Raw genomic sequence first — 27,765 nt, forward strand, 5'->3', positions numbered from 1 at the left:
GTCTTCTGCCCATTTTTTAATTGGATTGTTTGTCTTTTTGTTATTGAGGTGTTGGAGTTTTCTGTAAATTCTAGAGATAAGTCCCTTGTCAGATAATGTACCTTATTAACAAGCTATCCAATCCTCTTGGTGGGCCGCAAGCATCTCTATTTGCATAGGCCCACCCGCTATGAGTCAGGGCCCACTCAATGGTAAATAACAACAACAACAACCCACTTATGAGCTGATGGTCACAAAAATCATGGCTAGAAGGGCCATATTAAATAATTCACTGCACTGAAGTTGCCCAGGCCATTCATTAGGAAAAGAATAGTCTTTTCAACAAACAATTCTTGGACAAATAGATATCCACATTCAGAAGAATAGATCTGGGCTACACTTCACACCACATGTAAAAATTAAGTCAAAATGTATCAAAGATCTAAATGTAAGGGCTAGAATTATACAAATATGATGAAAAGTAACATTTTAAGACTTTTGAATGAGAGTAAATAAGGCCAAAATTCACTCCTGGAAATGTCCTAAGGCATTCACAGTAGAGGTGTAGGTGTGTATGTCAAAACTTTCTGATACAGTTTTATCATTTCTGCCCGTCATATGTATGTGCACATTACTTACACACACATACTATTTGCAGAAAAATACAGTAAAACATGGAGGAACCTGAAAAATACTAAGTGAAAGAAGCCAGACATAAAAGGCCACATATTGAATGATTCCACTTACATGAAATGTTCAGAATCGGTATGTCTGTAGAGACAGAAAACAGATTAATGTTTTATAGGGGAGAGAGGAGTATAGAATTAGGACTAACTGGTAATAAGTATATAATTGTTAGTAGAGATGGAAATGTTCTGGAATTAAATAGTAGTGATGATTACAAGCATGGTGAATATACTAAAAACACTGAAATACACACTTTAAAATTATAAATATTATGGTATGTGAATTATACTCAATTTAACAATTCTAATTTTTTTAAAAGAACATTTTGTACCCATAAATAAAATGGAAGATGCTATAGCAGATTAGGGACTGAGTTATGAGTGATATCCAAAGAAGGGAAATAGTTTGTACTCTCTAAAATGGCGATGACTGATAGAGAACTTTGTCTGCTCTGTGGCTTTTAGAAGATGAAGAGAAAGGTTCTGTGTTGTGGTTTTAACAGTTGGAGAGGAAGAATCAGAGTCATTAGATGGCCCTCTGCTCAGACCCAAGGAATGTGGTTAGAGATGTTATGCAAACTGAGATAATAAAACCAAATTAGCTCCACCAAACAAATTACCTGTAGTTCAGAAACAGCAGGGAGGTTGGAAAATTAATAGGGAGTGGGGGAAGGACTAAAGAGATGTGATTTTTCTTTTTTAACGTACAATCGAACAACAGCTCTCCCTAGATTTTGTGCTAAAATAAGAGCATTTTCACACATTTTAATTGCTCTATGATAACAACAGTGTGAACTTCATCCACAAACATTTATTATCTATTTAATTTTGCTCTAATTTCAGTGTAGCAAGAATTCACCTTGTAAGTGGGAGTAACTGTCCGTTTAGTAAAAAGAAATCCCTTCCCACATTTCTAATCCTGCTGTGCATTTCTGTAATAAAGCATTAATAATAAGATGACTTTTTATATTTCTCCACTTTTAGGTTGCATTTATAGATTATGGTTTTCACAGTCACATCTTTATGAACTGAAGCACCATTGCTCCTTACACATTTGTAAAGAATGTTTTTAAAAATCATACAAGTTAAAGTTTCACAATATTTTTGGTTAAGATTTTAGATAAGACTAATGCTTTTATAAATCTGCAAGTTTATAATGTTCATGGTAAACTTTTCTTTAAAACAAACATTACCATTTAGTTAATTATACTTCATGGTGTCTGCATGCATTACAGAACAGAACTGCTCCACAGGGTTTTCTTGGCTGTAATCTTAACAAAAGCAGGTTGCCAGGTCTTCTGGTGGTAGGTTCAAACACCAAGCTTTAAATCAGTAGTTAAGTGCAAACCATTTGTTCACCCAGGGAGCTTATAGGATTGCCTTAAAATGCATTCTTCAAATGAAGTTTGTATAACTGAATAGCTTTCTAAATTGTTCCGATTATTTTCCAGACCTGTCATATACACCATCCTTTATAGTGATGCTACAGAACACCGAGGAATGGATAAAAACATTGGCGAACAGCTCAATAAAGCTTATGAAGCCTTCCGACAAGCATGCATGGATAGAGATTCTGCAGTAAAAGAATTACAGCAGAAGGTTTGTAGTTCTAGTTTTGAAAGTTGTTCTTTATGATGGTCAGTGGAATTAGAGTTTTTTACAAGTCACAATTTTATATTGTTAGAAACGGCCTTGAAGAACTGTAATTACTGAAACACAAAGGTATATTAATGTGTGAAATTTGAGGTTTTTAATAACAATTAGTTTTTTACAAACTGAAAGAAGTATTGTCTCAGCTAGTTTGAGTGTTTGGGAATTTTTCTGTGTTTTGTTTGGTTTTTTAACATTGTTATTTGCCTGGCAGAAAGACTACAAATCCTAAAATATTCTGGAATTAAATTTAATGTGTATAAAATATATATTAGCCTTTTATTTGTTTGCTATGACAGTTAAAAATAGGTAGAGTATTCCAGTAAAATCTTCACTGACATGTTAAAAGTCTCAGCTTTTAGTTCTTAGAAGATAGCATAGAGACAAAGCTAGGGTTCCTAATCTATGACATAAATAAACATCACTAAAAATATACAAATAACAAAGATAAACCAGATAACTGGGACCTTCTAAAAATTAAATATTTATTTTCATCAAAAGACTTTGCCAAAAGAGTAAAATGAGAACCCACAGACTTGGGAAAAAATTTTGGCAACAACATATCTTACAAGGGTCTGATCTCTAACATACATAGAAAACTTCAACACTTCAACAACAAAATGACAAACAATTCAATCAAAAATTGGTCATCTAAGAAAACATTCAGATGAGTAATAAACACAAAAAAAGTTGCCAACAGAGAGATGCAAATCAAAACTATGATGAGGTACCATCTCACCCTTGCAAAAATGTCAGTGATCAAAAAAATAAAAAACCAAATGCTGGGGAGATTGTGGGGAAATTGGAACTCTTATGTACTGGTGGTAGAATTGTAAAATGGTACAGCCATTGTGCAAAATGGAATGACACTTCGTCAAAAAGCTAGAAATAGGAATAAAATATGATGTAGCAATCCCACTCCTAGTATATCCTAGAGAAATAAGAGCAGTGGCACGAATAGATGTATGCACACCCATGTTCATTGTAGCGTTATTTACAATAGCAAAAATATGAAAACAGCCTATGTGTCTATCAACGGATGTGTGTATAAGCAAATGTGTGCATCACATACAATGGAATACTATGCAGTGATAAGGAATAACTATGAGCTTGCAAAACATAACGTGGATGAATCTAAAGGACATTGTGCTGAATGAAAAAAGTGAATCACAAAGGGACTGACTCATTTGTATAATACCACTTTTAAGTCAAGAATAGGTTTACATCCATAAAGGAACATTCCTTGATTGTTACCAGGGATGGGAGAAGGAGAGAGGGAGAATCACTTACTAGATAGTAGACACATATTAATTCTGGTGAAGGGAAGAACAATATACAATATGGTGAAACTCAGTGCAACAGGACCAAAGGTAAATGAAGACACCAAGAGGTATGCAAGAATAAAGGACAACTATGGTAAATGTTATAACATATAATTCTGCATAACAGTGATTGAAAAACAACAAAACAAAACTCATTGCTGTCAGGTTGAATGTGACTCATAGTGACCCTTCCTTGGGTTTCCAAGGCAGTATCTCTATGGAAAGAGATTCCCCAAAATTCCTTCCAAGGAGTGGCTGATGGATTTGAACCACCAGCTTTCTGGTTAGCAGTCAAGTGCCTTAGGCACTACAACAGTGATAGCAACCCAAAATTTATGAGTGGTTATATAGGTAGTTATGTATGCTATATACGTATGCAAAGACATATGGGAATATATGCATGTGCATTTATAGGTATAGTTGTGGACATTTGTGTATACATATTTGTATTGCTGCATATATATTCATATATATAATAGAGGGCACAGTTATGGAAACTTCTTAGACATATCTGAACACCTCATGAAACTGAATGACTGGGCTTGAAGCCTAAGGATCATCGTCTCAAGGGGGATCTAAGTCAGTTGGCATAACATAGTTCATAAAGATAATGTTATACATTCTAGTTTGGTGAGTAGTAGCTGGGGTCTTAAAAACAATACAGCTATTGGTCTCGTCCCATCTGGAGCAAAGGAGAGTGAAGGAAACCAAAGACTTAAAGAAGCGATTAGTCCCGTATAGCCTGAGACCAGAAGAAGTAGGTGGTACCCAGCTAACCACTAACAACTGCTCTGACCAGGGACATGGTAGAAAGTTCTGGTTAGAATGTAGAAAGGAAGAAAAATGGAGAACAAAACTCAAGTTCATAAAAAGACCAGACTTACTGGACTAATAAAGACTGGAGGAATCCCTAAGACTGTTACCCTAACACACCTTTTTAACCTGAACTGAAGCTACTCCTGGAGGTTACCTTTTAGCCAAATAATAGATTAGCCTATAATATAAACAGTAACACCTGCAAGGAATGTGCTCCTTAGAACAATCAACTATGCAAGGATAAACAGGCAACATTTGCCAAAAGGAAGGGTGAAAAGGCAAGGAGGAGCAGGGAAACTGGAGTTACAGAAATGGGGAGTGTGTTGACACATTGCAGGGATAACAACCAATGTTACAGAACAAATAGTGTATAAATTGTTGAATTAGAAACTGATTTGCTGATTTGCTTTGTAAACTTGCACGAAAAACAATACAATACTCAAAAAATGAATAAAACAGCTGGAAGAAGTAAAATAAGGAATGCAACATTATAAAGAAAGTAAACTACATCCTCAAATCATCATAAATACAAATATATAATAACTATGAATCTTTATAAGCATATAAAAGTAAAAGCGTATTATATAATATGACCAGAATCATCTTCTAAACTCTATTAGAAGCCATGATGTGTTGTATCTAAGCACAGCACAGATCCATATCAGGGGAAGCCTGTGTGTTTTAGTTATTTTTTTTCCTTAAGCTTCTGTCTTTAAGCTTCTGTTGTTGTTGTTGTTACATGCCGTTGCGTCATCCCCGACTCATAGCAACCCCTCCTTGGGTTGCTGAGGCAGTATCACTATGGAACTAGATTGCCCAACCTCCTTTCCGAGGAGTGGCTGGTGGGTTTGAACCGCCAGCCTTCTGGTTAGCAGTCAAGTGCCTTAGGCACTATGCTACCAGAGCTCCTAGGCAGTAGTTATTTAAATCAGCTAGGGGCAGTTTTACAATAAATCAGAGCAGACTTTGCTTTTATACCGGAAGTACTATGTAGTAGAGCATGATTTAAATGGGTGGCTAAAACCAAAAGCCAAACCAAACTCACTGCCATCAAGTAGATTCTGACTCATAGTGACCCCTCCTTGCGTTTCCAAGGCAGTATCTCTACAGAAGTAGATTGTCCAGTCTTCCTTCCGAGGAGTGGCTGGTGGGTTTGAACCTCCAGCCTTCTGGTTAGCAGTCAAATGCCTTAGGCACTACACCACCAGAGCTCCCATTTTTGTGAGAGACATATATATTTCCTTTTGGCATTTTGGGGGATTTTGTTTTATGGACCATTCATTGTTTTTTTTTTAATTAAGGAATCAAATGTGTCAAGTGTAAATCACTAATTTGTCCCTATCCATCTGTGTCAGGACATGAGATAAAATCCTGTTGAACTTTGAAGTAAAGCAAGCTAGGTCTTCCTCACTGGGAATCTGTAGTAATAAGATGATAGATATATAAGTCTTCAAATTTCTAGTGTGAAAATAAGAGGGATGGCTCTGAAGTCAGGCCTGAGCTTTTAAATATTGCCTCTACCACCTCCAAGATTTTCAGTCTGGATGACTGGAAGATTGGTAATGTGTATCCACAGAAGTAGAGAAAGCTGATTTTGTTAGAGGAAATAATTATTTGGTTTGGGTATATTGGGTTTAAGTGTTAGCAGGTCAGCCAATGGAAGAGAGTCAGCAGGTAGTTGAAATGTAGGTTTGGATCTTGGAAGAAAGATAGCAGCTGGAGTCCTCTGCATAAAGATGATATTTTGAGTAATAAGAAAATGAATGAAAAAGAACCAAAGGAAGTTTCCTGACATTCTGATGTCAGGAAAGCCCAATGAATGTGCTGTGAGTGAGCCTAGCTGCTCTTCCTAATACCATGCTTAAAGAATTGGTCTAGCCAAGACTTTTTCACTAGCCATGTTTTATTGCTATTCATCTGTCATCCACCAATTGTGTAAACTCATCAGGCTTTTACCACTTAGCTGTCCATACTCCAAGCTAGTTCTTCTCTTAGTGTTTCTTCCAGCTAACTGCAATTTAAAACTCAGAAGCGTTTTTAAGAAGTCAGTGTGCTATATTTTTTAAGAATGTTCTATCAAGCAAAGGCATCTGAGTGTTTCAATTTAATAAGGGAGACAAAGACAATTAGCCAGGTAAGTGATTTTTAAAGTTTCATTGGCTTAAATTACAAAATCAGCACATCCTTATTGAAGAAAATGCAAATAATACAAAATGTGCAGAATATAAAGTAGTAATAGTTCTCTCCCTCACTTCCCAGGGGTAGCTGTTGTTAGCAATTTTATATATATGTATATCCTTCCAGAAAATGTGAATTACTTTTTTTGAAAAATGGAGTCATGCTAATCTGAAAAAGGTTTCAGTCTCTAATTTAATCCTTAATTTAATTCCTTCTGAGGAATTGGTCTAGCCAAGAGTCTTTTGTCTGTAAGTTCTTTGCTGAAGTTTATAGATAGCCTTTCAGGTTAGTGCTCATAGATCTCTTTTCACTACATTTAATACCTAACAAAATCCCCTGTACTACCTCCTCCTTAAAACACTGTTTTTCTTTAACATATAAGACACTGTGTTTGATTTCTTTCCCTTCCTTTTTTTTTGGCCCCATTTATCAAGCTTCTTTGCAAGTTCATTCCTTGCTACCAGGCCAGTGAATATTAAAGTTCTTTAAGGCCTTTTTCTCTTTTTACTTTTCTATTCTTATATGAATCATCTTGTCCTACAGCTTCAGATAGCTCTATGACAGTGATTCCAAAAATCATCTCCCTAATGCAGACCTGGAGATCTGGTGGCATAGTGCCTAAGGCATTTGACTGCTAACCAGAAGGCTGGTGGTTCAAATCCACCAGCCACTCTTCACAAGGAAGGTTGGGCAATCTATTTCTGTAGTGATACTGCCTCGGAAACCCAAGAAGGGGTCATTATGAGTCGGATTCAACTCCATGGCAGTGAGTTTGGTTTTGTTTTAATACAGGCCTGATCTCAGACCCATGTGTTTCACTGCTACTTAGAAGTCACATTCAATTGAATGTCCAAATCTGAACTTATATACCCACTATTATTTCTCACCTGTACCATTTCAAGAGAGTAATGAATTCAATAAGCTTCTGTGTTAAATAATACTGGTTTTTATTTATTCTAAATTTAACATACTTAAATATCAAAAGATGACCCCACAAGGACTATGAATGTCCAAGTCTATTTACTTTCCTGAAAAACTAAGTGTTTTTCTCTGTAATGCTATGCCAGCTTTCCACTGTTATGCCTAGATATTCCTACCGCTATGCCATTAAATTATTTCTCTTAGAACCTCTTTGTTGTTGTTGTTGGTGTGTGCCGTCGAATCGGACCCGACTCATAGCGACCCCTCCTTGGGTTTCTGAGGCAGTATCACTACAGAAGTAGATTGTCCCATTTTCCTTCTGAGGAGTGGCTGGTGGGTTTGAACTGCCAGCCTTCTGGTTAGCAGTCAAGTGCCTCAGGCACTATGCTACCGGAGCTCCTAGTCTTTAAGAAAAAATAACTATTTTTAGCTTGTTCTTCAGGTATGTGTTGTTAGATGCCAATGAGTCAATTTCAACTCATAGCAACTCCTGTGTACAATAGAATGAAACACTGCCCAGTCCTGCGCCATCCTAAGAATCATTGGCATGCTTAAGCCCATAGTCATAGCCACTGTATCACTCCATCTTATTTAGAGTCTTTCTCTTTTTCCCTTCTGACAACATGACCAAATATGAGAGATGAAGTCGGGGCATTCCCATTTCTAAGGAGCATTCCAACTGTACTTGCTCCAAGACAGATTTGTTTATCTTGTAGCAGTCCATGGTACATTTAATATTCTTCACCAGTACCACAATTCAAGTGAATCAGTTCTTTTGTGGTCTTCCCTATTCATTGTCCAGCTCTCACATGCATATCAGGCTATTGTTAAATACCATGGCTCAGGTCAGGCACACCTTAGTCTTCAAAGCACCATCTGTGCTCTTTAACACTTTAAAGAGGTCTTTTGCAACAGGTTTTCCCAATGCAATACATTTGATTTCTTGACTGTAGCTTCCATGGACAGTGATTGTGGATCCAAGTAAATTAAATACTTGATAACTTCAACCTTTTCTCCATTTATCATAATGTTGCTTATTGGTCCAGCTGTGAGGATTTTGTTTTCTTTCTGTTGAGGTGTAATCCATACTGAAGGCTGTAGTCTGTGATCTTCATCAGTAAGTGTTTGACATCTTCTTCACTTTCAGCAAGCAAGGTTGTATCATCTGCATATCACAGGTATGGCTATCATTACAGACCATGCTAAAACACCAGATAATCCCCAGTATGCTGAATCAATTACGTCACCTTCCTTTCCTTCCATCCTCAAATTCATACTGCTTCATAAAACAGAAAAGAGAATTACACCCAATGATTGAGTATACTTTAAAAGTGCTATATACTTTACACATAAATGCTATGAAGTAGTTGTTAGCCCTGTTTTCAAACAAAGAAACTGAGATAAATAAGTGACTTTTCCAATTTAGATGGTGGAATCTATACAGAAACTAGGTTTATCTGACTCCAAAGCCCATATTTGTTTTACTAGCCAACCTAGATTATAAGGAGCACTGGTGGCACTTGACTGTTAACCAAAAGGTCAGTGGTTCAAACCCACCAGCCACTCTACAGTAGAAAGACCTGGTGATCTGCTCTCATAAATATTACAGTCTAGGAAATCCTATGGGGCATTTCTACTCTGTCCTTATAGGGTTGTATACGGTCACCGTGAGTTGGAATTAACTCAGTAGCAGAGGGAACTAGATTATAGCCAATTCCAGATTTTCAAACTTTCTTCCCATTGCCATAAATAACCTAATATAGTCCCCTCTCTTTTTGGATGAATCTTTATTTCATGATTTATACAGCTCCTACTTAAGAGGGTGCTCTGGTGGTGTAGTACCTAAGGCACGTGACTGCTAACCAGAAGGCAGGTGGTTCAAACCCACCAGCCAGTCCTTGGAAGGAAAACTGGGCAATCTACTTCAGTAGTGATATGTACTTAAGAAGCTAGAGCATAAAGCTTGTGATTAATGTTTATTTCATTCCTCCTACAGATAATTTATGAAATGCTAGGCACATAATAAATGCTAGATTCAAAGATAAATAGAACACAGTGTGCCTTTAAAGGGTTCAATGTCAAATATGGTTTATTCTGTTTCTAGTCTGTTTTAGGCATCTATATATACCCACCCTAAGAGTACTTTCAGGCTGTTCCAAAATAGAGGGGTATTTTTTTTATCACAGTAGTATCTAACATGGACCACTTTTAATAGGCTAACAGATAGTGGCTAAGGCACTTGACCGCTCACCAGATGGCTGGCGGTTCAAACCCATCAGCCACTCCTTGGAAGGAAGGTTGGGCAATCCTACTTCCGTAGCGATACTGCCTCGGAAACCCAAGGAGGGGTCGCTATGAGTCAGGGCTGACTCGACGGCACATAACAACAACAACAACAGATTAAGAGAAGAGACTGTTGTATAGGGTGGTGGTAGAGTTGGCTTAGGCCATAGATTAGTTTCTATTTATATATACAGCTGCTGTTAAAAAGAGAAGAAGTAGAGCACTTTAATAATGTAGAAGTTTCTTTCTTTCTCATATAATAATCCAGAGGTGGACCATGGCTAGTAGGATAGCTGTACCATCCTTAAAATATGATTTCCTTCTCTGGATCACAGTAGTGCTCTACTTGTTACCATTTCCCTGAAAGGGAGAAAGGAATGGGGTAAAGTAAAGAGAAGACACCTTTCTTTTAATGATGTGATCCAGAATTTGTACTGGCCATTTCTATTCACATCCTGTAGCTAAACCATAGTCATATGGTCACATCTGGTAGTGAGGAAAGCTGGTAAATGTAGCCTCTAGCTGGTGCCTGTGTGTCCAGCTAAAACTATTACTAAAAGAATAGAAATGAATGTTGGAGGATATAGATCCAGAGCTCAGCGGAGAAATTTGAGAGTCACTGGTATATAACCAAATCAACTCAATGGCAGCAAGTTTGGTTTGGTTTGGTTTGATTGGTATATAACCAACCACTGGCATGGATAAAATTGTCTAGGGAAAGAATCCACAGTGAGAAGAGGACCTTGGTAGAGCTAGATATACTCACATGCTATGGTTTTAGTAATGAGGAACTTGGACTTTGGTCAGGCAAACCTGGATTCAAATCTTAGCTCTGCTACTTGCTGGGAAGCCTTGGGCATGTTTGTATTTTTTTGTCTCTTAGTTTTCTCATCTGTAAAATATAAGGTGGTTATAAGGTATAACCACCTCAGTAGATTAGTGTAAGAACTCAGTGAGATGAAGAAAATACAGCTCACTGAGCTTGGTGCACATGATATTCAATAAAATGATTATGTATGATAATATGTATTGTTGAAAAATTTGGTTCCAGAACTGCTCTCTTTTTTAAAAAATAAAATAATAAGATACATACAATACATGTACACAGAAAGTTCTGAAAGGGTGCATAGCAAAATGTTAGTAGATTCCATGAGGAGAAACTGAAGAATAAAAGAAAGGGAAAAGAGGATCTCACTGCCATCGAGAGTGAAGAGCTAGAGGTGGAGTGGAGCATGTTGTTGGACCCAAGATCACTCCACTGGACCACCTTGACAGAGAGTCCAGCAGATGGTGACAGAGGAACCGAAGGGCACAAGACAGTGCAGCAAGCATGCCAGCCCATAGAGCTAAAAAAATTGAATGCCTTTGGGCAGGAGGCTTGCTGACAAAGTGGGGTGCACCTTGGTGCACTATCAGCAGAGCTAAAAGAGTTTTGTAACACTTGCATGATGAATAGGGCAGAGGCCAGGACGAGAGGCTGAGGGCATAGAAAACTGTGTCAGAGGGCATGGCCAAGGGGAGGCTGTCCTGATCAAAGAATGATATCCTGAATTGTAGTCTGTTACTTCCCTAATAAGTCCATAATCATGAGAGGGGGCGGGAAAAAAAAAAGAAAGAAAACTGTCACTATTTACTATGTACATACATATCGGAGTGTTTTGGTTTTGGTTGTGGTGGGTTTTGTTCTTTCTTGGCTATTTCCCCACACAAAAAACAAACATGCTACTTTTCTAATTTCTAACAGCCACTAATTGTTCTTAAATCATTTTTTGAGTCCTTTTTCTCTCTTTGTAAACTTTGAACAACCAAGTTTTTTGTTTTGTTGTGCTTTTTGCTTGACAGAATGTTTTCATTTCACTGGAGGTACCACACTGGTTTCTCAAAGAGAAACTTCTGAGTTTCAGGTTGCAGTGAAATAGAAGCAAGACTGAGAAAACTGACTTAGTTGCTATGAGTCAGAATCAATTCCATGACAGTGGGTTTTTTGTGGTAAGTCTGTTAACAGTTTGCCTATGATCAGAGGTAATCAGAGCATGTTCTGCATGCTATGGTAATAGATAGTAGGCAGATACCTTGCTTATTATTAAAGGAAAATAGCTAACATTTACAAAGGGCTTAATGTATGCCAGAATCCCTGGTTGGTACGAACAATTAATGCACTTGGCTGCTAACCAAAAAATTGGAGGTTCAAGTCCACACAGAGGCATATTGTAAGAAAGTCCTGGAAATCTACTTCTGAAAAATCAGCCACTGCAAACCCTATAGAGCACAGTTCTACTCTGATACACGTGGGGTCACCATGAGTTGGAATCATTTCAACAGCAATCATTTTTTTATTTTTTGTGTATGTGCTTGGTATTTTATATATGCCATCTTCTTTAATGCTTCAGGTAAATATTATTTTCATCTCAAAAAGAAGCCAAGACTCAAAGACACTGAGTCAATTAATCAAGACCAAAACACAGGATTTTAAATCAAAAATAATTTGTTACAGTTTACCATTTGGCATGTTGAGAAATCAGTGGTAGAGCACTGTCACCTAATAATAGAAGGTAATCACATTGATAATCTCATCTGTCAAAATGCAGATCTCCTAGATAAGTCTTGGGATGGGGGATGGGGGTTGAGGGGAGAAAGACAGAATAGTTAAAAATGAATTGTGTAAGTCAGGATCTGAGTTGCTAATCCCACATGATCTCATTTTTTCTTTTTTGGACATAAAATTGAAGTTGATGCTTAGGTTACTGAATGGCAGAATGAGACAAGTGTGTCTAAAATGCCATGTAATGTTCTTTAGTGCTGTTGAATTGATTCTAACTCATAGAGACCCTGTATACCGCAGAACGAAACACTGCCCAGTCCTACTCTGTCTTCATAGTCCTGCTGTGTTTGAGCCATTGATGTAGCCAGCCACTGTGTCAGTCCATCCTGTTGAGAGTATTTCTCTTTATCACTGACTCTCTACTTTACCAAGCATAAAAGTTTTTCTCTAGGGACTCCCTCCTGATAACATGTCTAAAGTACATGAGATGAGGTCTTGACATCATCACTTTCAAGGAGTGTTTTGGCTTTGCTTCTTCCAAGACAGATTGGTTCTTCTGGCAGTCCGTAGTATATTCAGTATTCTTCGCCCATACTATAATCCAAAGGCATCAGTTCTGCAGTCTTCCTTATTCATTGTCCAGCTTTCACATGGGTATGAGGCAATTGATAATACCATGGCTAGGTCAGGCTATGTAATCAGATAATTAACATTTATCTTTTTCGTGAACTGTATGTAGAGCTCCCTATTTAGAGTATTTTTGATATCCAAGCAAATCTTTCAGTAAAGCTTTCATTCTCTTTGTTAATCTTGAAACAGTTTGAAAAGTTTTTTGAGTTGAGACTATTTATTTATTTTAGCCATTCAATATTTATCTATTTCTTGTTCTTTTTACACATGGAGGAAAGCAATAGTATTTTTTTTTCCAGAATATTGACACTAGTTCTTGAGGATGAGAAAAGATAGATAATGTTTAACCTATTCAAAGTATTTTTATGACATAAGGACATTTGAAGAACTTTTTTTTTTCTCACATAGGAAATAAGGCATTGTGTCATAAAATATGAAAATTGGCGATTTTCAGTGTCAACAGTAGGAAAAAAATTAAATTTATGAAACTCTGTTTTCATATTTAAAAAGCCTGAATGGCGCAACAAGTGCTTGGCTACTAATCGAAAGGTGATTTGAACCAGCCTAGTGGTTTTGCAGGAGAAAAGACCTGGCACTATGTTCCCATAAAGATTACAGCCCAGAAAACCTTACGGGACAGTTCTATTCTGTCAGTGGGGCCCATATGAGTCGAAATTAACTTGACAGCACCTAACAACAACATTTAAGTATTTATGAAATTTATGAAAACATGAGCAATTGTGTATAGGGAATATGCTGCCTTAGTTTTAAAGGTAAAAGATTGAAATTTTGCTTTGGGTAAAGAAGCAATTATTAACATAAGCTTTTTTCTTTTTTATGATAGCTGAGAATATGGATAGACGACCTTTTTTAATAAATTTAGGATATGTACTTTCTTTGATCACCATTGTTTAAAGTTTTGCTTTTGAATACTTACTTACAATGAATACCAAGTACACTGTGGCACAGAAACCTAAGTACCTGTTTACCTTGCTAGATTCTGGTAGACCACTTGTTTTGCTAGTCTTTGGAATTGAAAGGAGTGTCAAATACACAGAAGCCAGAGTCATCTTGGCCAGATGGTGTTTGATACAGATGGATGGTTAGTTGTCATGCAGATCTTCTACTTGGTAACTTGTTGCTGCCATCTGACTCAAAGAATCATTCACACACACTGGCTGTCAAAAGCATCTTCTCTTCTGTCTGTTTTAGCTGTCATGTCTATGCTCTGTACAGAAGTGTTGACAAGACATTGCTGTTGTACATTTTCAATTTGGTTGTTAGTGATTTTTATGTTTTGTGGGGGTTTTGATACTGCTGAAATGTACTTGCTCTGTAATTGTATTGTTTTTGATGGTGTAACTATTTCTGGCCTTTTAATAGGACTTTCTAGGTTATACATTTATTCAGTTCTGTTCAATGGACAAAACATTTAATAAGTTTCCAAGCATAGTAAATAAACTGAGTATTACTGGTTATTTCCCATTTTGATGTAATACCCTGTTCTGAACTTAACTTCTCACTGCCTTGTGCTCAAAATCTTTATACTTTTTCTAAATATGTATTTTCTCAAATTACTGCTTTTTTTTTTCTGACAGTATAAAGTCTTTTTTTCTCCAAAATGTCTTCAGACTTTGCCTATCCTTTGTATCCATTTTCTCAAAATTAATTTGCCTTTGCTTTGTGTCATTCACCTACTGACCTTGTCTCTGTTTTCCTGTTTCATAGGAATGTAATCAAAGCCATTTCTCCATCCTTCAGTTCACTATTGAAGGCTATTTCTCTGATAATTATTTAACAACTTAGTTAATTTATTTGTTTAAGTAGTATTTCCTGAGCATCTCAATATGTGTCAGGCACTCTGCTACACTCTAGAGATAATAAAAGAAAATATCCCCTGCCCTTGATGAGTCCATAGTGTAGAGAGAAATCAGACATACAGACAATTCATCTAGAATATTATAATTGCTGTAATGAGTGTGGAAAGTGCAATAGGAGAACATGAACCATTGCTATTCTATTTCCCCTGTTGTACTTACAGAAAAATATAGGGGAAAGAATGTGTTTTTAAGATTCCTACAGAATTTGTATGAACTTTTTATAATACTTTATTAAGTGGATTTTCAAGATAGTTAAGAACTTCAATGTGAAGTAGCCATACATCCATTGATTTTTTTTTCCAGCTAATGAATACATTTCAGTATTATTCATTATTCTATGTTGTGTGAAGACATACTAAAGTATGTTTTTAACCCAGAGACTAGAGATGAAAATTTACTGATAGAGGCGTTCTGAGTTGATTTCAAAAGAAAAGATGTGGCCATTTGGTTTCTGCATTAAGGTGGGGAAAATACAACCCATAGTGGAATGAGAATGGACTGAGGCTTGAATAACTTAGATATTTATTGTGGCCCTATCTCTAAGTTAAGGAACTCTGGTGGTGTAGTGGTTAAGGCATTTGGCTGCTAACCAAAAGGTTGGTGGTTCGAACCCACCAGCTGCTCCACAGAAGAAATATAGGGCGGTATGATTCCAGAAAGATTTACAGCCTTGGAAACCCAATGTGGGTCACTACTAGTCAGAATCAACTCTATGGCAGTGAGTTTTTAGAGTTTTTATCTCTAACTTATTAAGTTTTTTGTACTGGTTACTTAATCTCTGGACAGTATCATCAAAATATACAATCAAAATATAGTGAAAGAATGGGTAATACGAGTTGATTTTATTAAGAATGTTGTGTTCTTTAGAGAAAGTTCTAAATACACGAAATAGAGAAAATTTTAACATCAACATGTTTGCTTATTCCTCAGACCCAGTGACTGGGTGTAACCCAGTAAATTGAAGGCGTTAAAAATTGCTGGCTCCTACTTTCAGTCAACATATCCACTCTTTCTAGGGGCTTGGATATGCAGTTATGGAAGAATAAGATGTTTGTCCTGATAAGTCTAGCCCCATACTAGAATTTGGCATCTAATGTTCTGTTCCGAGATTCATATTCGTAGGATAGATGGTCTAAATGGACTCACGAGATTCATGCTTGTGTTCACAGTAATAAAATTTGCTTGGATTCTTTAATTTCTTTTTTTTTTTTTTTCTCTCCCCAATAAGAATGTACTGGATACCGTCTATGTTTAAGTTACAAAGCAAAGCTTTATGGGGAATGTTATCTAAACTGCCCATAAGGAACTTGTGTCATAGCAAAGATGACACAACACTTGGGTTACTTATTAGGTCTGTCAGTTATACATGTTTGAAGTATATTATATATAAAATTTAAAAATATATAAAATTTCTCCTGTTATTTGGGAAAATGGGGTATTTTGCTTTAATATCTTAAGCTAATTAATTTTTGAGAATCTTAGAACAGCTTGTACTTTATAAAAGACATTAGGTTTATTGATCACTGAAAATATTGTAATTTCATTTATTTTGAACTTTTATTAAAATTCTATTCTAAAATGAAATATTTAGTATCTGCTGAAGAACATTTAGATTATTAGAAATTCAGTCCACATTTAAAAGAATTTATAATGTAGTCTTTTATTTATTTGTTCCTTCAATGATATAAACTGATAAAGAATTCCCCAATTTTTTTTTTTTGCGATTTTTTTTTTAAGACTATGTACTAATTTAGTGACTATAATGCAGCATTTCAAGTTTGCTTTAAGGTTTACAACATCTGTATTCCCTTATGTAAACTCAAGACTTTTTTAATGTTTAATTCTCGTAACTATTGTAATAAACAGCAGGATGAATAGATTAAAAATATAGAGGAAAGTATGGTATTTAAAATACACACTAAAGATTAGCAGTGGTGTTCTCTTGACTTCTTAAAACAATCTTAGAAGTTTCTGGTCAATATAATCTTTTAATTTTTATTTGCCCCTTTGATTTTAGCTAGTCTTAGTTGTAGCTACTTCCTTCAGTCTTTTGCATTCTAGAAATAAATTCAGAAGTAGATTTATTTAAAAGACATGAAACCTTAATTTTGTTTTAAATTAGTAGATTTATTTAAAGAATATCTTTCATGCGGCATCAGTTTTGCCATTCATGCTTTTCTCTTTGTTATCATTAAGGATTTTTTTATAATTTTTATTAACTAAAGTTAAAGGACCAAGAAACCACATGTTGCTCTTTTGATAAATTATTTTAATTAATTTTTTTTTAATTTTTATAGTTGTTTTAAGTATTTTAAGTCACTGATATTTGTAATAATTATAAATACGAACCTGGAGCTAGTTTTTAGCTCATAAATAAATATTCTATACCTAGGAAATGACAACATGGGGAATCCATATCTATTTAAGTTACTCATGTCTATTTATAATTATTAATAAACAGTAAATGTATATATCTGTCAATAAATATAAGGCTAACTAGTTTTTATGTCAGCAGACTGAGAACTATGAACAGAGAATACGTGAGCAACAGGAACAGCTGTCACTTCAACAAACTATTATTGACAAGCTAAAATCACAGTTACTTCTTGTGAATTCCAGTCGAGGTATGTTCATGTTAACTTTTATATATTCCTTGTGCCTCTTGGAGAGAAGAAAAGTGGAAGTCAAATTTTTCTTTTTTATTCTTCTGTCTGTCAGTTGTTGTGGATAATTTAATAACTGGTATAGTTACAGTATTGTTTATTTAAGAAATGAAAACTTCTAGCATTTGAGAAAATGGACACTCACATACACTATATAGTAGAACTCTTAAGTTGTTAAAACTCCTTAGTAGGCACTTTTACCACTAAGTACGAAAAACTTTTTATGTCTGTGCCTTTTGAACCAAAAATTACAATATAATGAATACATTGTAAGATAATATTTGTTCACATACTATAAAGATATATATGCAAGCTTGCTCATTGCAGTATTATTCTTAATAGTGAAAAACTTCAAACAAAGAAATATCCACCAGTTAAATTGTGATTATCCATATAATGAAAACCAGGTAACCAAGAAAAGTAATAATAATAGATACTTACTTCGGGTCTGACTCCATGGCAAATAACAACAACAAAAAAAAAAAAAGGCAAGATATAAAAATAAATATAATGTTATTTCATTTCTACAAAAGTGAATTCTTACATGAATTTATATGTATAAGAAAAGAAAAATCCTGACAGAATATAAGCCAGCATGTTAACAGGAGTAATTCACAACTGCTAACAGTTGTGGGTAGCTTTTATCTTTTCTGGCATGTCTGCATTTTCTAATTTTTCTGCCATGAACATGGAGTAGTTACATAAATAATTATTATAAACAAGAAATGAATCCCTGAAAATACACTTATATAATAAGAGTAATTGTTGCTCGCTAAAGAATAATGTAGAATCTGCAAAACACCGCATAACGTGGATGAACTTGGAGGACATTATGCTGAGCGAAATAAGTCAGTCACAAAAGGACAAATATTGTATTAGTCCGTTATTGTGAAAGTTAAGGAAAGGTTTATATATTGGAGGACATTTTCTTTGTTGGTTACCAGGGGTGGAAGGGAAGGGGAGGGAATGCTGTTAGATAGATAGAGATAAATATTGATTTGGGTGAAGAGAAGGGCAGTGTACCAAATGTGAGTGACCAATATGGCAGCATTGAGGATGAGAAAGAGAGAGTTACATGGGCAGTACAAACAACAAATATGAACCCCTTTGTAAATACAATACTGAGTTGTCAATGAAAGCAAACATGGGTATAGGGACGGATAGATGGGTGAACAAGCTAAACAATTATGTATGTCTAAATGGAGAGTGTATCCAAGATCATATACAGGGTTGGCAGACAATGGGCCTCTCGAAGAATATGAAGGGATGGACACTGGGAGGAGGTTAACTATGGGGAGGAAGTGGGAGGGGAGCTGCTGCATTGTAAATTTTGGTCAATGACATGAGACAAAGTATATGTGAACTGCTGTATGAAAAGTGAATTTACTCTGTAAATCTTCACCCAAATCCTAATTAAAAAAAATTAAAAAAAAAAAAAAGAGTAATTGTTGCTGATGGTAAGATGCAAAGAGCATGCTTCTGATTTTCTAAATTCTACATATTTTGCATACTGGTAGCCGCTTTGTGTGTTTTAGTAAAAATGAACACCTTGTCAAAATAACTACTATCTAAAAGTTTTTTTAATAACTCATAGTTTAAATTGCTATACCTTAAAATTATGGTTTTCGGTTTATATTCTTTTTCATTTTTTTCAGATGGTACCAAAAACAAGGGTTTCCTACTGATGTCCAAGAGGTTTTTGTTTTGCAGATAATAGTTATGGCTATGTTCCCCTGCTTGAAGACAGTGAAACAAGGAAGAATAATCTGACTCTTGATCAGCCACACGATAAAGTGAAATCAGGAATACCAAGAGAAAAACAATTAAAGGTAGACTGCAATGCCAGGTTAAATCCTAAAAGAAACAAGAAATGAGAACTCATATTCCACAAACTTCTGAATTATTTAGTCAACATTCTATCACAGTTTGGGTGGGAAGAAAGGAGGGAGAAAATAGGCAAGATTCATTTCAACCCTGAAATTTCTTCTGTGGAAAGCAACACTCAAATGCTGATGCATAACACATCTTGCTTATTTTATTTTCCTGGGATAGGTCCACCACTGGAGTTCTAAACAAAAGGTCTGTATGTTTGAACATATGACTTATAAGTTCCTAAAAAGCACTGTTTCCAAGTGAAATAAAGGAATAGGTTTGATATTTCCCAGTGTTCTCTTTTCTGCTATGCAAACATTTATCATTTGTTTCCTGAGGTAGATAGTAGACACAGATGATTTTAGATTATAAAGTGGCATTCTAATTTGTTTATTTCAATTACATGTGCTTAGTTTAAAAAAAAATCACCTGAATAGTTTAAGCAGATGTCTTCATTCAAGCAATATATAGAGGAATATTCCATATCTGCAAGAATGTTCTTGCAACATTAGTTAGATACATCCATCCAGGAGCAGAATGGTACATCTTTATAATGAAACACAACAGAAATTAAAAAAACTAAGTATATATAAATATGGATAGATCTCAGAAACAATATTGAGTCAAGGGAAATTATAAAATGAGCTCCTAAAATGGGAATAGTTTATGTAAATACTTAAAGTGTTATTACATTAATGTTTATGAAAACATATGTAGTAAAAGGACAGGAAAGATATACAGCTCTGTTTTAAAAAAATTATCAACTCTGTAGATGGGAAGAGTAGAGACTATGGGCTATCTAGAAGAGGAATAAAAGGGCCTTTGGTTGTATGTATAACCTTTCTTTAAAGAAAACAAAATCTGAAGCAAATAGGGCAGAATTGTAACATTTGTTAAATGTAGGTGATGGGTATATGGATGTGTATTATATTATTCTCCATGTTTCTCTGAATCACTGAAATTTTATAAATTTGGAAAGGAATTTTTCAATGAGATGAGTTGGGTTTTAGTGGGGTAATACATGTTCTAAATAAAATCAGATCTAACAATTAAGGGCTCTTACCATCAACAAGACCATGAAAGCAGAGTGCTCTCTTTCTTTCTTTCTAAATGAAGTGGGAGATGTTAGCTTAGTTTTTAAGGGCTTTTCAGTTGGCTGATCCCATAACTAAGAGTATCTTACATTTTGTACTAACTCAGAAGTTTTTATTTAAGGACAAATCTGAGAAATCCAGTTTTGAGGCTTTTTCTCAAAACAAAAATTTTAGAATGAAAAGTACTGAAAGTATTTTTCAGTTCTTTTTTTTCATTCATAATCATATTTCTATTTGAATAATTCAGTTCTTTTTTCACCCCACTCCAATTTCCATTCATCCAAAAAGTGCTAATAATTATAAGAAACCATAAGCACTAGAAATGTTCAGGTTTATTTTGGAAAAGAAGAAATTCAGAAACAATGATTCTGACTTTTGAAATGCAGCTTTATGATTGGACATATTATAACACCTTATAAAATCATTGAAACTGCTATAAAATGCTGACTTACAAACTTAGTTCCTAAGTAAATAATATATACAATCTGTTTTCTTGTTTCAAGTACTTGTAACTGCCATTATTTAGCATTAATTTTAATCAGATGTTTTATTTCCAGTTATAAAATTTCCTTGAAGATAATAGAATACCTCTAGTTCAAAATATATAGAAGGTATTTGTTAAAATAACAGTCTTTGTTCTCACTGCTATCAAGTCAAGTATCTCTATGGAAGTAGATTGCCCAGTCTTCCTTCTGAGGAGTGGCTGGTGGGTTTGAACCTCCAGCCTTCTGGTTAGCAGTCAGATGATGCCTTAGGCACTACGCCACCAGAGCTCCTGTTTTTTTAGTTCAAAATATAAGGAAGGTATTTTTGAAGACAACAGTCTTTGTTAGGACATAACAGATGATGTGAAAGATTCTAAGATACTATAAATAATTGAGTTTAATTTAAATGTGGGTAATTTTTGGTCATTTATGAAAGGTTTACCATTTATTATTTAGTCAGAATAATTAATCAAAGTTCCTTGGGTGATGTAAACAGTTTGCACTCAGCAGGTAGCCAGAAGGTTCAAACCCAGGCAGCAGCACTGCAGAAGAAATAGGACTGGAAATCTCCTTTTGTAAAAATTGCATCCAAGAAAACCATATGGAGAGGTTCTACTATGTAATACATGAGGTCTCCAAAGTTAAAAACCAATAACAAAAATGAAATTAAAAACAGGATAAATAATTAAAGGCAGACCTTAAACAAATCTTTTGAAAATTAAATCTGTTTTAATTTTGTAAGATAAGTCCCTTACTTTATCTGTAAGATAATATTATCTGTACACCTAGGCTGAAATTAAAGCGTAAGTAGCAGAAGTCACATCAGAGGTAGCTTATTTCCAAGAATTAATAGTGTTGCATCGCTGGTAACTACATTGGTAACAGGCAAAGAAGAAAAAAAAAATTAAAACTTCAAGTAAGAGATAAATCTAAATTTAGTGGGTTTTCTTAATTATCTTTACTGGTAGAAGAAAAGTTTATGTGATGGATACATTTTAGTACTTTGAATAGCTCTTTTATACTGTAGCCATTTTATAAAAATTCATCATCTTGGATTTCAGCTTTCTGTCTTCCTTTATATATCTCTAGCCAGAGTGCTAAAGAACAATAAATGCATAATGAATTAAAGAGAACAGGAAATATATTCTAAAAGAATAGATAAATTGGATTTATTTAATATTTGAGAACTGAGTGTATATTCAGTATGAAAGATTAGGCCTAATTTAGGAAAATACTAGCTAGTAAAGCAATTGAAATTAAGAAATTTTCCAATGGAATATATGTTAATCTATACTTACTTAGTTATAATTAAATTTACTTTTCTGTTGCAAGTCTGGAACACATGAAATCTTTTCCTAAATAACTTTGAATTATTTGGTTATAGTAGGGTTTTTCCAAAAATGAGAATATTCCATATAGTAGGTTGCAGTTGGATAAAAGTATGTGTATCCACCTGGACAATAATTAGAAGGCAGTATGCAGAACTTGTGTTTTATTAAGTATGCAAAAGCATTCGACTTTGTCGATCATAACAAATTACAGAGCACATGTGAAGAATGGGAATTCCAGAATACTTAATTGTGCTCATAAGGAACTGGTACATAGACCAAGAGGTAGTCATTAGAACACAAGGGGATTCTGTATGGTTTAAAATCAGGAAAGGTGTGTGTCAGGCTATATCCTTTCACCATACTTATTCAGTCTGTATACTGAGCAAATAATCTGAAAAGCTGGACTACGTGAAGAACACAGCATCAAGATTAGAAGATTTATTAACAACCTGTGCTATGCATATGACACAATCTTGCTTGCTGAAAGTGAAGAAGACTTGAAGCACTTACTAATGAAGATCAAAGACTATAGCCTTCAATATGTATTTCCAGTTATAAAATTTCTTTGAAGATAATAGAATACCTCTAGTTCAAAATATATAGAAGGTATTTGTTAAAATAACAGTCTTTGTTCTCAATGCTGTCAAGTCAAGTATCTCTACGGAAGTAGATTGCCCAGTCTTCCTTCTGAGGAGTGGCTGGTGGGTTTGAACCTCCAGCCTTCTTTATGGTGAGGGTCACCATAAAGAAAACAAAAGTCCTCACAACTGGACTGATAACCAACATCATGATAAATGGAGAAAAGATTGAAGATGTTAGGGATTTCATTTATACTTGGATCCACAATCAACACCCATGGAAACAACAGTCAAGAAATCAAATGACCTATTGCACTGGGCAAATCTGCTGTAAAAGAACTCCTTAAAGTGTTAAAGAGCAAAGATATCACTTTGAAGACTAAGGTACACCTGACCCAAGCTGTGGTATTTTCAGTGCCTCATATGCATGTGAAAGCTGGACAATGAATAAGGAAGACCACAGAAGAAATTGATGCATTTGAATTTTGGTGTTGGTGAAGAATGTTTGAAAAAAAAAAAAAAAACATGGACTGCCAGAAGAATAAACACATCTGTCATGGAAGAAGTACAGCTGGAATGCTCCTTAGAAGCAAGAATTACAAGACTTCTCATGTAGGTTGGTCATGTTTTCAGAAGGGATCACTCTGTGGAGAAGGATATCATGCTTGGTAAAATAGAGGGTCAGTGAAAAAAGGGGAAGGCCCTCAATGAAATGGATTGGCAGTGGCTGCAATGATGGGCTCATGCATAGTAAAGATTATGAGGATGATGCAGGAATGGGCAATGTTTCATTTTGTTGTACATGGGGACACTGTGAGTCAGAATCAACTCAACAGCACCTGACAACAACAAGCAGAAATGGTTAAGGTGATTGTATGATTTTTTTTTTTTTCTAATTTCAATATAATATTGTAAGTCTTTTAAAAAATTAGTGTATTTCGGGGAATTGTGTTCCCTCTCAGTAGTTTATCCTCTGTAATGAAGGAGTAGGTTGAAAGAAATGCTTTGAATCATAATAGAAGGATGCTACTACTAAACACCACAGCCCTTTGCTCCTGTTTATTGGGTGGTATGAGGGTTTGTTTTCTTTAGAGTTTTATTTTTTCAGGATTTTGGTTTTTTTTTAAGGATATTGGAAAAATGAAAAAACTATGACATTATAACAAAGGATAACTGTAGTTGCATTGGAAAATGAGACAAGATTCAGCTCCCTGAATCTTACCATTGTGAATCTCAGAGGGAAAAAGTAGCATAGTCTAGTTGCCAACTGAATGCTGTTATGGATGGCTAGGCTTTGGCATTAATGTTTACTCTCATCTTTCTGTCCCCTTTTTTGTTTCTGTGGGAATTCTACAAAATTCTAGAGTGTTTATTTGATACAAGTAAATATGCAGGGAGCAAATAATACAGAATACATGAAGGAATTTGGTGATATTGGTAAATTGTTTTTCTTCATTAATTCATTAACTCTGAACTCCTGCTTTGTACCTGACACTGCTAGCTACTGGAAGAGTAAAGAGAGATTATTCCTGCACTCTGATTTAACAATCAAAGTAGACATTATTGAATGCTGTAAAGTTATCTCAGATTCTAAGATCTGAGGTACTAAGTAAATACCAAAAATAACAAACTCACTGCCGTTGAGTCAATTCGATTCATGGCGACCCCTACTTAGGTTTCCAAGGCAGTATCTGTACAGAGGTAGATTGCCCAGTCTTCCTTCTGAAAGTAAATACAGTATGAGTTTATTTGAACTTAAAACTGTTTAAATAGAAACCATGTGTTCTCTATCCATCTATCTGATTTTATGCTACATTTCTGATTTTCTACATATATTCCTCATTTATACTTGTTTTTCTCCTTTTACCTGAATTATATGCTGCTAAAAAGACAAGGAAGGCCACATCTCCTGACCTCTTCTCACCCTACAAGAGGAAGGCAGGATCACCATCAGTAACCCAAGGCCTATTCCTGCAAGGCCAGACAGGCTGCCTCCCTCCAGCCCTTTTACCAACCATTCCTCCCAAAGCACCCACCACCTCTCTCCTGGGTTCGATAATTCACTGCAGTGGCCATACAGAACTCACAGATTTTGGGGTTTATTAGGGAAGCTCTAGATTACAATTCAAATTCAGGAAAAATGCTCAGTCTGTCTCAGCAATGTGTATCTGTTGCGTCTCTTTCCCAACAGCGCATGTCATTCAGGAGTGCGTTCCTTCTCAATAGTACATCCTTCTCACCCGGCAGTCAGAGAAAGTTCTGCCTCTAAGAGGCCTCCTTTTGAGCCTGGCAGAATGGCCAAATTAACCAGTCATAACATCAGAATTCTAAGCACCTGAGAGAGAGCAGGAACCTCCCAGAACATTGCTTTGTGTTGCGCACAACAGAAATACCCCAGGTGGATAACTTTTACAATCAGGAGCTCCTCATTTGCTCACAGCAAATTCCACCACAGAGTTTACAAAGACTTATGGCTAGAAAAGCCACACTAAGTAATCTACAACACCGCATATGCTTTAAAAAAAAAAAAAAAAGCTTAAAAATACAAAGAATGTAATTGCTATTGAGAGATGTCAGTTAGTTTGCTAATTTCTAATATAGCTATTAGGATTGTATCAACAGATAAGATTGCTTTGAAGAGATGGAAAGATTTATATGTTTAGAATATCAAAACAGTAATGTGGGCTATGTCACTGCCATCAGTGCTTAACATTAAGAAAATGAGATGTGCTGTACCTGGCAATTACAAGTAAATATAGAAGCTCTGACAAGTTTAAAGAAAGCTGATGTCTAAAAATTCACTTGTCAATCACTGAGACAAGAAGTATTTATTGAGTTCCTTCTATTTACACAACCCTACTATTCATTGACAGGAGTACAAAAAAAAACAGGATAAGCAAAATCCATCTCCTTTAAAGAACTACAGGCTGGTTACGGAGACAAAGATTTGTAGACCAAAAGCAATTAGCAAGAGGACTTCCAGTAAGATGGAGGAATAGGCAAACAAGCAACACAGACCCTCTTCAACAAAGAAAAGAAAAAGCAATTGACAGAGATACAGAAGATAACTGAGCTTTGAAAGAACTGTACAGAAGTAGATTAGGCACCAACTACTGGAAAAACTTGAACAAAAACAGTGAGTACAGAGACTGTCAGAGCTGCGGACTGTCAGCTACTCTGATGGGACCAACAGCCTGAATATTTCCAAGTGGTGTTGGGACCTGAGAATTGACCTAAAGATCAGTCATGGTCACCAAGGGCTGCAGGGATGACTGCGCTGGTGGCCTATGACTAGGAAGTGAAACAGCAAGGAGGGAGACAACCTGAGCTGTTGACTTTCTGCTGTCTGGAGGGCGCAGCCATTTTGGATATTTAAAACGTTCGTGGGCGCAGCCATTTTGAATGTTTATAAGCATTGGCCATTTTGGATATTTAAAGTGACCAAGGGCGCAGCCATTTTGAATCTTTACAAGTGACAACTACTTTGGATTTTAAAGTGATAGCATTATCATTCAGATTCCAAGGACCTAAGAATAGGCTTTGTTTGCGAAGGTTGGCAGGGACATAGAAGAGGCTGACACAGGAAAGGAGACAGGTGGTGAGTGTATAAGTGCTGTCAGCTAGTGAATAGAGGAGCACAGCACAGTACTCTGTCTGCATAGATAACATACAAAGAAAACAAAAATCATGGGCAAGTCACTCCAACATAAAATCACCAATTAAATATAAACACATAAACGTCACAATGCCTCAGAGACAGCAGAGCATCACAGTCCACACAAAGAAGCAAGATAAAACAGGAGAAAAAGGGACCAGGATACAGACCCAAAACATATCCCTGAAGAAGATGCAACATTGGAACTCCCTGATAAGGAATTCAAAAGAATTATATTTAGATATCTTCAAAGGATTGAAAGACAGATCAAGGAGAACACAGACAATACCCAAGAAGAGTTTCTAAAGAAAATACAAGAGCAAAATGACAAAATTAATGAAAAATTAGAAATGAATCCAAATCTACAGATATAAATCCAGAAGATTAATACTAAATTGTCAGAAATAGATAACACATTGAAAAGGCAAAGGAGTAGAACCGATGCAATGGAAGACAGAATTAATGAGATTGAAGATAAATACCTGAATACTTCTTTGGAAAGGGATCAATCAGAAAAAAGATCAAAACAAAGTGAAGAAAGCCTAAGGTTCATGTGGAATACCATCAAAAGGAATAACCTACATGTCATTGGAATTCCAGAACAGGAAGAGAAAAAGAAAACCACTGAGAAAATGGTCTAAGATTTATTGGAAGAGAACTTCTCTGATATGGTGAGAGATGAGAATATATCCATTCAGGAAGTCCAACAAACCCCAAACAGATAGACTCCAAAAGAAAATCGCCAAGACATATCATCATCAAACTGACCAAAACCAAAGACAAAGAAAGAGTAATGAGAGCAGCACAGGAAAAATGAAAAGTTATTTACAAGGGGCAGTCAATAAGACTAAGCTCAGACTTCTTGGCAGAAACCATGCAGGCAAGAAGACAATGGGATGGTATATATAAAACCCTGAAAGAGAAAAATCTTCAACCAAGAATTATGTACCCAGCAAAGTTGTCCCTCAAATATGATGATGAAATTAGAACATTTCCAGATAAGCAGAAATTAAAGGAACTTGTTAAAACCAGACCATCCTTGCAAGAGATGCTAAAGGGAGTTGCAAAACAGCAAAGAGGCCACATGTTCTGACCTCCTGTAATCCCACGAGAGGAAGACAGGATTACCAGCAGTAACCCAAGGCCTATTACTGCAAGGCCAGACATGCTGCCTCCCTCCAGCACTTTCACCAACCGTTC

General features: G+C 35.6%; 1 protein-coding gene across 1 annotated transcript in view; it reads left to right on the forward strand.

Annotated features, from left to right (window-relative positions):
* The first annotated feature begins 2,165 nt into the window (after positions 1–2,165).
* TANK (TRAF family member associated NFKB activator) overlaps positions 2,166–27,765 on the forward strand; it is a 53,536-nt gene continuing 27,936 nt past the window's right edge. Inside the window, exons 1-3 of the mRNA XM_007941840.2 lie at positions 2,166–2,264; positions 17,403–17,511; positions 19,261–19,379. Of these exons, the coding sequence (XP_007940031.1) occupies positions 2,166–2,264; positions 17,403–17,511; positions 19,261–19,379 (327 nt within the window). The remainder of the gene's footprint in view (positions 2,265–17,402; positions 17,512–19,260; positions 19,380–27,765) is intronic.

The sequence above is a fragment of the Orycteropus afer genome, unplaced genomic scaffold, assembly GCF_000298275.1.
Source record: "Orycteropus afer afer isolate SDZICR_OR568_19922 unplaced genomic scaffold, OryAfe1.0 scaffold00084, whole genome shotgun sequence".
Classification (NCBI taxonomy): domain Eukaryota; kingdom Metazoa; phylum Chordata; class Mammalia; order Tubulidentata; family Orycteropodidae; genus Orycteropus; species Orycteropus afer.